At 34.4% G+C, this 12170-nt stretch overlaps 1 protein-coding gene across 4 annotated transcripts in view; it reads left to right on the forward strand.

The window, feature by feature from the left end:
* Window positions 1-299: 299 nt before the first annotated feature.
* Window positions 300-12170, forward strand: part of LOC134537651 (tyrosine-protein phosphatase non-receptor type 11-like) — a 131241-nt gene continuing 119370 nt past the window's right edge. For 2 of the 4 annotated variants that reach the window (XM_063378323.1, XM_063378324.1), the window contains exon 1: window positions 303-484. Coding sequence is in view for 2 of the 4 variants with exons in the window: in XM_063378324.1 (XP_063234394.1) it covers window positions 462-484 (23 nt within the window). In the remaining 2 variants the exon portion in view is untranslated. Of the gene's footprint in view, window positions 485-12170 lie in introns of all 4 variants that reach the window. The other 2 variants (XM_063378321.1, XM_063378325.1) reach the window with 2 other exon arrangements.

The following is a 12170-nucleotide window of genomic DNA, read 5'->3' on the forward strand; positions in this document are numbered from 1 at the left end:
TGGTAGAGTTCGAACTATCTCTGTAGTACATACGCAAACTATAATCACATTTTTTAAAAAAAATATAGATTTCCAAAGGTCTGTGCTTACTGTAATCTGTCAATATATTCACGCAGTAAATTTTTTAAATTGAGATTTTATAAGCTATCTAATAATTTTTGCATTGAAAAGTGGATATGTATGTAAATTTCTAAGACTTTATTAGCTCTGTAATTAAAAACTTTTCTACAGCGGTTTTCTCCTACATCTATGTTTTGAACAGTGCTGTTGATCTGTTGTACAATATGATCGATAGATAGCAGAATCAGTTTCGTTTTCACAAACGGTAAAGAAAAAAAAACTCTCGGTATTGTGTACGTGAGAATGTGTTCTGTTTACATGATTTATTTTGAAATTATTGGAAAGTTATTGTGAATTTATCTTTTTTTGGCGTTTGTGCGGGTTTAATTCGAACATTATTCATGCCGGGAATGGGCTCTAGAAGGTAAGTTAACTTAAAAATATCTTGTTCTTGTATTTATTGTAATGTTAGTACCAGATGTCATTCCGATCAACGCCTACCAGATTAAGAATCATGATTATTGACTGGTATGTGTTAAGTTTACTATATTAACCCTGTACAACTAATTGGCAAATTCAGCGTATTTAATTGTGTGACTTTAATTGGTGTTTGTAGACTTAAAATAACTTCAGGTTATGAATGACAAACGTCGACAAATAGTTTATACCAAAATTATTTGATATTTTGTATCAGTTTATTTGATGAAGAAAATGATGTATTTTGCAATACATTTTAAAAGTGTACCTATAAACAAAGAGTTTCACAATCCCAATACATATGTCTGCTACTCCTTTGGGCATGCCAATATTTATTTGATGGCGAATTGATTTCCATTGGCTAAAGCTGAAAGTTTTTTGAAATGCTAATAAGAACAGATATACCTTATTTTCATATTCCATTTTTTCTAATCAGTGACAAAACTATAGCTCTTATGGTCGAGAGCAAGGGAAAAGCAAGAGAAAGTCCTAGCTTAGTTTACATAGATTTTTTCATCCATTAGATTTTATTTTGAGTGTTCTCATAAGATTGCACAAAGTTATTGAACAAGTCATGTTGTGCCAAAATACGATAATACAATGACAAAAAAATTATACATATTTGTAAACAAATTTTTTTATCTTTAACTACTTATCTAGAACTACCATAGTTGTTCTGCAGCAAGTCTAGCCGGTCAGCAATTTTCACATTTAAAAATCACTAAAAAGGAGAGAAAAAATGCATTTAACACAATTTACAGTTAAAGGTAATTGAAGAGTTTTTTCAGTGAACAAAAAAATTTTGAAAATGGTATTTTTGAGTAGGTATTCGGTACAACTGTTGCTTGACTATCCTGCAAAGGGCTGGTTTTCAATTCTTACTCTATTATAAAATAGTCAGTAGTGGGAAATGCTTTTAAGTCAAAATTGTGTTGTTAAAGAAAATTAAAAATGTGCAAATATTGAAGTGATAATTATTGAATTTGCTATATTATTTAAATTACAGTGGTTTAATAATTTTTCATCAATATTTACTGATTCATAATCTGCTAAACCTTACAATTTTCCTTGTCTGCAAGGCACATCACACTATAGAGTTTTGATTAATCCTATCTAAGTATAGAAAAACACACTATTTTGCTATAATTTATACATTTTTACTTACTGTTTTAGAGTATTTTAAATGTTGCAGCCTAACATTAACTCCCTTTAACTTTAGTTACAATCACTTAGATATGTGATAAACTTCTCTCCTGGAAAAAAAAATTAAGATCTAATGTTTGAGAGTATTTTTCTATTTACATATTATTTATGTAACTGACCAAAACTAACGAATTAATATCATGTAGATGTACATACACCTATCCTCCAAAAAAACCTTATTATATAAAATAATTTTTGTAAAAAAATCAATATATTTGACAACAATGAAAAATACTATAAAAGTGCACAACACACAAAAAACTCACCTTAAAAGAGTCACTATCAACGTTTAGCATTGCTTGTGCAAACATTAACATTTGTTGAGAAAAATATGTGTAGCACCATTAATTAAGTGAAATACTAAAATGTACCATATCACCAGTGTTGTTAAAAGTACTCGGAAAAAGTAATTGGGCTCAATTACAATTACTGTGGTGATAATGTAACTAATTACAAGTAAAAATTACTTTGCATAGAAGTAATCAGTAAAATTACAATTACAATTACAATTACTTTCCGCTACTATTTTAAAACTGACCTATGATTCAATTTTTTTTACACTTTGTTACATTAATAAACATACATATATGTTTTTTAAAAAATGATTTCATGTAATGATTAAATTTATTATCTTTAATTAAATGAATAATATTTGAGGACAAACTTGTTTGAGTAACATCAAAATACTTCATACAAGTAGCTACCTGTAATAAAAGTAACACTCTTTAAATTTTGGAATTGACCTTACAAAACAATTGCATTTTAAAGTTCTCATCAGATAGATTCCCTCTCTTGATGGCAAAAACATCTTTACCAACACTAAAAAGACGCTCAACTTGACGGCAGCGATGTGTTAAATTTTAAAAATGCAGATTTTAGGATAGGGTAATGTTGGAGACACTGAAAGTCACTTTGGCTCTTCATTTTTGATTATATATGTTGTGTATACGATCGTAGCACTACAAGCGTAAAAATATAAACTTTACTAATACAAAAGTGTTCTTGTTCTTAATTGTATTCATTATACGTTCCGAGAATAAAAGTAACGGCAAGTAAATATAAAGTATCGATTACCTTAATGTATCGATTACAATTAATGTTTTGTATTCCGATTACAAGTACGAATTACATTTTTTAAATGTAATTCGTTACAAGTATAAATTACTTGAAAAGTAATCGTTACAAGTAATCCGATTACTTGTAATTCGTTACTTAACAACACTGCATATCACACAATATAACTTCTTTGTAAAATAATAATTCCAAGCATCAAAAGATGAACAAAACTTTAACACACAGTTTAACAGCACAATTGACAATAGCATAAATTTTTACATGATTTTTTAGCACAGTGGTTCTAAAAGTGCGCACCCTGAAAGATTTTGGGGCGCGCCCTGTGGTATACCATAGAAATGTATGTCCATATATAAAGATATATAAAGTATACCTTTTCATTATATATATAGGCTATCTCTCTTTCTGTTAACACAATTGTTAATTGAACAACTCAGCAGGTTTTGCTAGAAAAGTGATTTAGTTCAGTATGGTGCTGTAGTCGCTCTTTACTGATAGTTGGCCAACAGTATATATCAACAAACCATTATTGTTGGAATTTTACTTAATAAAAGTTTAAAAAAAAAATTAACAAGTCATAGCACGTTTTAGTGCCAGTTAATGATCTATGTAAGATGCATTCATTGTATGGTTAAAGCTATGAAGTTATTCTGTGAAAATTAGAACTTTATGCCTGTTTTGTAAGGTTGTCTATAAGTCTTTTGTTTTGTGATCTAGCGAAGCTTGTCAATCTGACTGCTATATTTTTATGATATGAATGTATTTTAGAAAATATTAAATATTTTATATTAGAAAAATATTTTTTTTTGTATTTGTATCAATGTTTTATTAGAAATAAAATATTTTGTTTTATAAGTTTAAATTCTATATATTTTGTTTACCAAACCCTTGTGATTGAAACTTAACTGCTCTTGTTGGAATTTATAAATTCTACATGTTTATTACAATATATTGCATGTTCATTCCTGGTACTGTCATTATTTTAGTTACACTAAATATTTCAGTAGGTCTACATGATGTATGATGTGGCACTCCTGATGTGATTATAATAATTCGGATTTGTAGGACAAATAAATTTTTTTTGGAGATTTCCCTCAAAATATAACACCATAATTTGTTAGAGAGTGAACATTAGCATGTTGCAGAGGTACAAGTGTATCATAACAGTTTTTTTTTCAATAAATGCTTGAGATATTAGGTACTGTGAATTTAATTTAGAATTGAGATGTAAATCTGTACTGAAATATATTATTTTCATTTTCGTCTGTTATGAGTAGAGACTTTACAGTTTCGCCTATATTTTACCACCAGGCTTATCTTGAAACATATGTATGCTTCTTCTCCTTGGGTGTTTGGATTGTTGTTATTTTTAAATGTTTACTAGATGACCTAGAGCCAGTTTTAAATATTTAACTTCCGTGTGTGCAAATTCTATGTGGTGTAGCAGCCAGTTAACAATTTACTTTTCCTCGAGTTCAAGTAGGATTGTGTAGTCAGATATGGTGCGAAATGAGCAGAGTCTCTAGTCATGAGAAATTCATATATGTATAAAATAGTGAGTCAATAAATTTTTATATTAGATGTGAGGATTTTTATTTGTAGTCTAATTGCCTTACTTAGCACCATTAACCTTTCTCCATATGTTGCTGAACAGAAAGCTAGCTGACTTAGCGTCATGTTCAGGCACGGATACTTGGGTAGGACATTGTTTTTGTGCTATTAGTCATACTGCAGGAGTTTTAATAATTTAAAAAAAAAATCCATTTAGGCACAGCCTGCAGGCTGAGTAGATTTTGAAATCTAGAACATTCTGGACACTTCTGGAACATTTGGAGAACCAAACGAAAATAACATACAATATCAATTATAAAAAATTATAAAAAAATTATTGTATGCCATGAAGCAAAAAAGTATCAAATGATTTTAATTAAATTTATCCAGCATTGAATAACTTAAAATGAAAGTGCCTACTAGTGTATTTAATGATTATTTTGACGTTCAAACACTATATTTCATCCGTTTTAGGTAGATTTTGAATAAAGACTACCTATTATAGCCATTACTATAGTGCGATTTCCGGAATTTTTTAAAATATGTATATACATATTTTTGGTTCATGGACCCTAGACCCCAAAATCGTCAACTCAAAATTGTATACTTAAATTTTAATGGACGCAATAACTGCAGTAATTTTTTACAAATCAATTCCAAACTGATACATAAAATGTAGTAATGGAAAATCTTGGTTGAGTTCGTTAATGGGCAAAATTCGATTAAAGGGGTAGAAATAGTGAAGGGTTTTAAAAAAAATAAAAAATGCTTTAACTTCCAGAATATGACAAATATAACATATGTTTGAACATATACCTAATAACTCTGAGGAGTAATACAAAACAAAATTGTCCAAATACATTTTTGATGCGACCAACAAAATTGCAAGGGATGGAAAAAACAAGGGTTGGACTAAAAAATTAATAACCATCTTTGTAGAGACACTTTCGAATTCATTCAAATGGTGTGTAAATTTGGCAATTTTTATCTAAAACTTTTGTCTGAGACAATTTCTAGTAAGAGAAACCTTTTCTGCAAGGGGTTTAAAAAAATGGGGTGGAAATTAAAAAATAAAAATCAACAATTAAATCAATTCCTTTTTAATTATAAAACCTAAAAATACTATCTACAATTTTTTTCCAAAATAATTTTTATACTACGAACAGTTATAGCAAGGAGTGGAAAAAAGACAAGGGTTGAAAAAAAAAATTTGAACTCCGTCCAAAATATTTTAAATTAAAAATTTTTTTATCAAAAACTTTCATTTTAAACATTTTTTTGATATAAACAATCATTAGACTGCAAAGGGTGGAATAAACAGGAGTTAAAGAACAAAAAAAACCTCCCTTATTAGGTTTCTGTCTATAACAATTGATTGTAAATCTTCTAAAAATTATCTAAATCTTTGGTCTGAAACAATTTTTCATAAGGTGAACCATTACTGCAAAGGGTTGAAAACCAGGGGTTAAAATATAAAAAAAAGCAAATAAAACTTTTGTACCATATTCACTATTGAATCCGTTATTATGTATTTTAACGTCCTAAATTTGGTCTAGAACTTTTGCCTAAAGCAATTTTTTGTGTAACCAACCATTATTGCAAGGGGTGGAAACAACAAGATTGAAAAAGAAAAAAATGATAACTGTTTTAAGTAGGTACACTATTAAATCCGTTATAATTTATTGTAAAAATCCTAAACATTATCTAAAACCTGTGACTGATACAATATTTGATGAGAAAATTACAGTAATTAAAAAAAAATTCATTCTTCCTTATAAAATTTTGTTTAAACCGTGTTAATACAATCAATAGCCTTGGTCCTAAGCAAATTTTTATATGCCCATGTATTATTGTTCAAGTGAATTATTGAATACTTAATTTTATCATTCAAGTATATTACTGAAGTGTGAAGTTTCATTAGGTATTAACGCTTATAAAGACCACATATTTTTTTTAAATTTTAATTTTGTATTTAAAAAAAAAATTATTTTGATTTCCGTCCACATTGTTGTTTACTGGTCCGACAAACCTGGAAGGAAAAGAAAAGGTCAGAAAGTTTGAAAGTGGCCAGGTAGAGAAACTTGTAAATATCGGGTGAATTAATCATTGAAGTTGTATATTTTACTCTGGAATACAGTGTTAATAAGTGTGGATCCCGTCCTCTCCCTCTTTTTATGCTTGTTCACCCGTGCCTGAGTAGCGAGACCTTTGACGTGAGGTCTCGCCGGGTCACCCCCCTCCAGGAGGAGTATGTGGGAGAGGGAGGGGGGCTGGACGTGGTTGCATCGCGATGAAGGTCATATTCAGATGGTCTCGTCGGCCAAGGGAATGTATGACCTGTCAGCGCCGGCGAGACGATCCGCTTGCCCTGGCGCCGTCTTGACCCTGGCAGGACATCGCCCCCTCCCCTTTTTTTGTTTTTTTTTACATTTCTCTGCCCCCTTCCTTTGCTGCAAATCCTTCCGAAGTGAAACGTCTTTAAAACCGGTAAGTCAAGGCGATGACTCATCAGAGCGTAATAAAAATACAACTGTCAGGAGGAGTGGACGGAGAGGAGGAGAGGGAATATTGAGCTCCCCACTCCTCACTGCCGGGCAAGCGTTCGTGAAGCGACGCGACAGTGCATAATTTTTCGTTACGATGAACCCTAGGCTGTCTCGCATTATGGTATTTAGTATGTAACTTGTGTACTTAATTGTTGAGTTTTATTGTTGAAGTGAATTATTGAATACTTTACTTGATCATTCAAGTAGATTACTGAAATGTGAAGTTTTACTACTGTTACCTAGTCGTTGGAAATTAGAATGGCAACAAGAGTTTAAGGAAACACAGAGCAATGTATAACACATATTTAGTACGGCATGTACAGAAATTTATTCACACATTATACAAACACATATAATCCTCATACATTAATATAAATTTTCTTATTATGTTGGCTTTTACACCTTACTGCTACAATTCATGTTCCAGCGATTACCAACAAAACACCTGAAATAAACTTATACAAAATTACGTACCATTCACTACTTTTTTAAACATTTTCTCATAACTACACGAATTATTCCTCAATAAATAATTCTAACTGGACCCTTTTCTTTTAGTTATAATTACAAATTCTTTTTTATACAAAATACTTAAACCTTCAATTACAGATCAAAATTAGACATTGTTTTAACAGTACCAGAGACTTAGGAACGAGATATTTCTAACACCATTTAAATTTCAACACTTCTCCCCAAATAAAATTGGCTAAAATCTTCAGTGTCGTTTAAGTGATAGCGGCGAGTGTTTTTTATTTCCGTTGATCCTTGACCTGATCACCCCAGTCGGACCGGAAACATCGACGGAGCGAATGTCTTTATTCTACCTCTGCCGCCGTGCTGATTCCCTGATACTTGCACATTTTCGCCGGCTCTTAATTCACACTATTTGGTAATAAAACGAACACTATACTAGTGCAGAAAATTGGAGACAAATCACCTAACATGCTGTTGCTTGAAATTATTTTAAAACAGTTTTTCATTAAAAATTTACCTCCTTGTTTATGTTCATTGGTAGTCTTAAACGCCACGACTGGTAGTCCCGCTAATGCCACTGCACTACGCCCTTAATGTTTTAATCAAGTAGTAACACCTTTTATTTTCACCGTATTAATAGAACGAGAAAATATATTTTTCTTTTTAAAGTATTGCTGAGCAGAACTCTGTTATGCTCCTAGTCGCAAACCACTTCATGACCCTCGGCGGAATTTTCAATGTTCCCCTTGGTCATTTTACTGCAAAGTCCGACACCTACTTTTTACTTCCGAAGTCCCGTGCCAACTTGCAAATTGTTTCTGGGCTACCACTGAATTATTACCAAGTCCGTAACTGACTTGTATAATTTGCGGCCTCTCTTACCGCCTTTTTCGGCATCCATGCGCAGCTTGAAGACCTCAGCGGGCAGCCTTTCGGCGTCGATGATCGAAGGTGCGGGTCGTGGTCACCGCATTATTCACGCAGCCGGTTGAGAGAAGACTCTGTGGAACTCGTGCTAGCAGCCTGCTTATATACTCGCTGCGCTCCATACTAAAACAGCGAGGAATATTCTGGACATCCTGAATCGGAAACGCGGCTCGGAAACTTCCGACCACGTCCACGTGCTCCGATCAAAGGCGATTCGGCACGAGTGGACCCGAGGATCTGCTATCCAACGCGCATCAATTGAAATTCGCGCGCCGAGTCCGTGCAGTGTATGGCGGGTGGTATCCCACTAGCCCGCAGGGGCGAGTTTCCTCGTTACGCAGTACCAACCTGCGTAACACTACTAACGCTTATAAAGGCCACTCACCTTTTTTGATTTCATTTTTTATTTAAAAAACGAATATGTAGCGAGTGGATACGTAGATCAGTTGTACTACGTACTCATGAGATCTGCCGAGTGCACAATTCGGTGCATAAAAGGTTACGCATCAGCAAAATCGGGACGCCAATCTTCAGCTTACTTTTGTGGGAAGGCAGGTAACCCCTAGGCAAGATGCGACGGACGCACCAAACGATAGCGAAGTTCTTAACTAAACTGTTATTAGCGCCGGTAGTTCGCTAGCAACCGCGAGCTTCACTTAGCGGATGGGTTCCGCCAAGGAGGACGGGAAGTTTTTGCGGACTTAGAGAAATGACACAAACTCACGCTGTGTCTATGACTTACCATCTATGATTTTCTATTATGAAACTGAATTGACTCCCTTAGGCATGGAATTTCATAATTATATGTCTATGTCACTCTCCGGTCCATAATTTATGTATATGCAAAACGTCATGTCGATCTTTTGATCCGTTACTGCGTGAAAGGACAAACACACTATCGCATTTATACTAATATTAGTAGGGATGTATAAATAAGAGTGTTTCTTATACAAATATACAGTTTTACTCCGAACTTGATGAAATTTGTTAAATTTTGCCCGACAAACCACCCCACCCTCTTTCCCATCCCCCTTTCCCATCCGAAGAAATATTTTGGTGGATATACTTCGTGATGAAATTTGCACACTTTAGCTTAAGTTAAAAGAGGAAAATTATTGTCTACATCGCCGGACTCTCCGGATGGACAGACGAAAAAAAATTGTGTTCCCTCAAGCTTAGCAACTGAACATTCTAGATACAGGTCTACTTATAATAAATATTTTTTTTTATCTAAATAAAATCCACAGTTTTATTCCAGCTTGGTAAAATTTTTCACTGTTGTTCTTGGACCAAAATTAAAGGAAGATCACTGTCTACCTGGAATTTCGAGATTTCCTTTAAATGAACCCCCTTCACTCTGCGCAAAACACGGGCAACACCGGGTAATTCAGCCAGTATCAAATATTAAGGCCTCTAACAGTATGCCAATTAAGAATTTTACTGTGCGCGATATTTCTCTCGGCTTAAAACCGTTGCTCAAAAACGTGTTTTTTTGTATTTTTTTTAACATAATTTTTTTGTCAGCGTGCGTAACGTCTTGAGAGCGCGGCATATCCTCGCCGGCAGAGGCGCCGGCCGTCTGCGAGTGTCGCGCGGGATGCTGCCCTCGCGACGTCCCCATGGCGACCACGCGGCGTCGCGATGGCGGGGTGGAGGGCCGGTCGATACCGCGAACCACACCGCAGAGGCGTCGGCGTCTCTTGTCACGTGGTCGCCCCAGGTCCTGGAGAGCGACGCCCGAAGCCGACGCCGTGTCAGGTTCTTCTCGTCATTTCTGGGCAGAAGAAACACATAGTTGGCGAGTCCAGTTCTTCGGAAAACACACACAAGATGTGGGGTAATACGTGCGAATCTCGCAGCTGCACTGTTAGGAATTACAGCAAATTTACAGGCGTTTTTAACTAAGAAGGTAACTCAAATTAACGAAGAAGTCTTCGTGGTTTCAAATTGCTAAATCGTCTTAGAAACTATGCTGTATTTCGACTTCCGAGTTGTGTGTGTCGTTGTAACGGACAAAATAAGGGTGTTCCAGTTTTTTTAATGTTTTGTTTATATACCAATAATATTCTTTTGGACTCATGTCCGAAGTAAGCGAACTCAGTGTCCATAAATTTACGAAGATCCGTGGATAATTTGTAACCAGCATTCTGCGTAAATTGAAGGTGAAAAATTCTAACAACGTGCTTCTGGTGCAGTATCGCCTCTAAGGGCAAAGCTTTGGAATGTTGCGCAGTCTTCTCGTCGCAAAATTAGGGAAATATACAGTTGGAGCATAAGGTCCGATTCTAGGAGAGGGGGATAAAGTCAATAGGGGAGGGGGATTTCAGTGTATTATACATACCAATATGGCGGCCGCTTGGTTACAAAGGTATCAGCTGTTCCTGTATTGGAGGTTAAACTAGAGAGAAATGTCAAATCATATCATTACATTTTTATTCTGAAGATTCGTTTTGAACTTGTTTAACATACATAAAAATATTTACCAGTAATATTTTAATATAATTTTCTCCCAAACAGCTTAACTACAGTCGTTAATAAAAGCAGGCTAGAACAGCTGATATAAATATATAAAAACGTCCACCATATTGGTATGTGAAAATCAGAAAAAAATTGGTGAAATACGGCTTCACGTCTGATGGCTAATGATCTATCTGGATCCTTTCCTAATATTTGGGATACATCCGCAGAAGACAAGAGTCTATCAAATTGACCACAAGTGTATGGTTGTAATTTTTTTTTATTTGTTTCCGACATGACTAAACACTAAGTGTATTTGTATGAGGGGTTCTGGTTAGGGAAGGACCTATAGGCTGGTTTATACTAGGCCAGTAATTTAGTCGAGGAGCAAGTAGACAAGAAAATGGCAAATAGGCGAGTGAGGATTCATACAAGGCAAGAAACGAGTTTAGCAGATGTTACGAGATAGTAAGAATTAGTTGTACTCTTAATATTACTACATTCACGAGTTTAAGGTTCAGCCTAATTCACAATCCTGGTTCTTTCATTTCAAACCAAATCGGTGTGTGAGACCTAGCCTTAATGGTTTATGATTGTCGTGTAGGATAAGTGTACGTACGACGTTGTTAACGCCTCAAAGGTTATCAAAGAGCTATGTATTAATAGCATTATCCAGGAAAGGAGGTCTCACAATCGCCTTACGAGATACAAGGGCCAAAAGCTCTGCTCTTAGACCGAGTAACCTTTAAAATATCTGATAATAACTGGGAAGAACACGATATTAAAATTGTATTGCTAATAAGTGGTGACACTATTATTTCTTTGTATTCAGGAATGAAGATGAATATTTTTCAAAGTGATTTCCTTCAGCTTTTGAATTGCTTTTTTTTTTTTTTCTCTCTCTCTCTCTCTCTCTGAAGGAATGCCAATTTTAATGTATGAGTATTCAGTTTATATTAATCTATCGTTGCTAATAATACAGAGGAATATCTACCAATCTCGAGATGATAACTTCTGCAGTGCTATAGGTACCATGTTGTGTGTATTGAACAGCATTTTATTAGATCCCACAGACAATACTTGGGTCAAGGGGATAAAAATAATCTTTGGCTGAAAGTTTTTGTATCATATATGGATAAATAAAGTACTAGTACAGAGTTCATTTTGGTTTGGAAACACTCAAAATCGAAAAAGCATTGATTTTTAAAATTGTCGAAATATTTGGTCTTTAACCTTCCCCCCCCCCCCCCTTAAGGGCACAGTCGACCCCGGGGCGAATTCCCAACATGCCTCAACCTCATGGAGACACAAAAAGCATGGTTATTACCCATACCTCGAAATTATTTTTTTTTACCTTCTACCCCCCACTTTTTCCTTACTCTAAGGTCTTAAATGATAACA

The sequence above is a fragment of the Bacillus rossius genome, chromosome 12 (assembly GCF_032445375.1).
Source record: "Bacillus rossius redtenbacheri isolate Brsri chromosome 12, Brsri_v3, whole genome shotgun sequence".
Taxonomy (NCBI): domain Eukaryota; kingdom Metazoa; phylum Arthropoda; class Insecta; order Phasmatodea; family Bacillidae; genus Bacillus; species Bacillus rossius.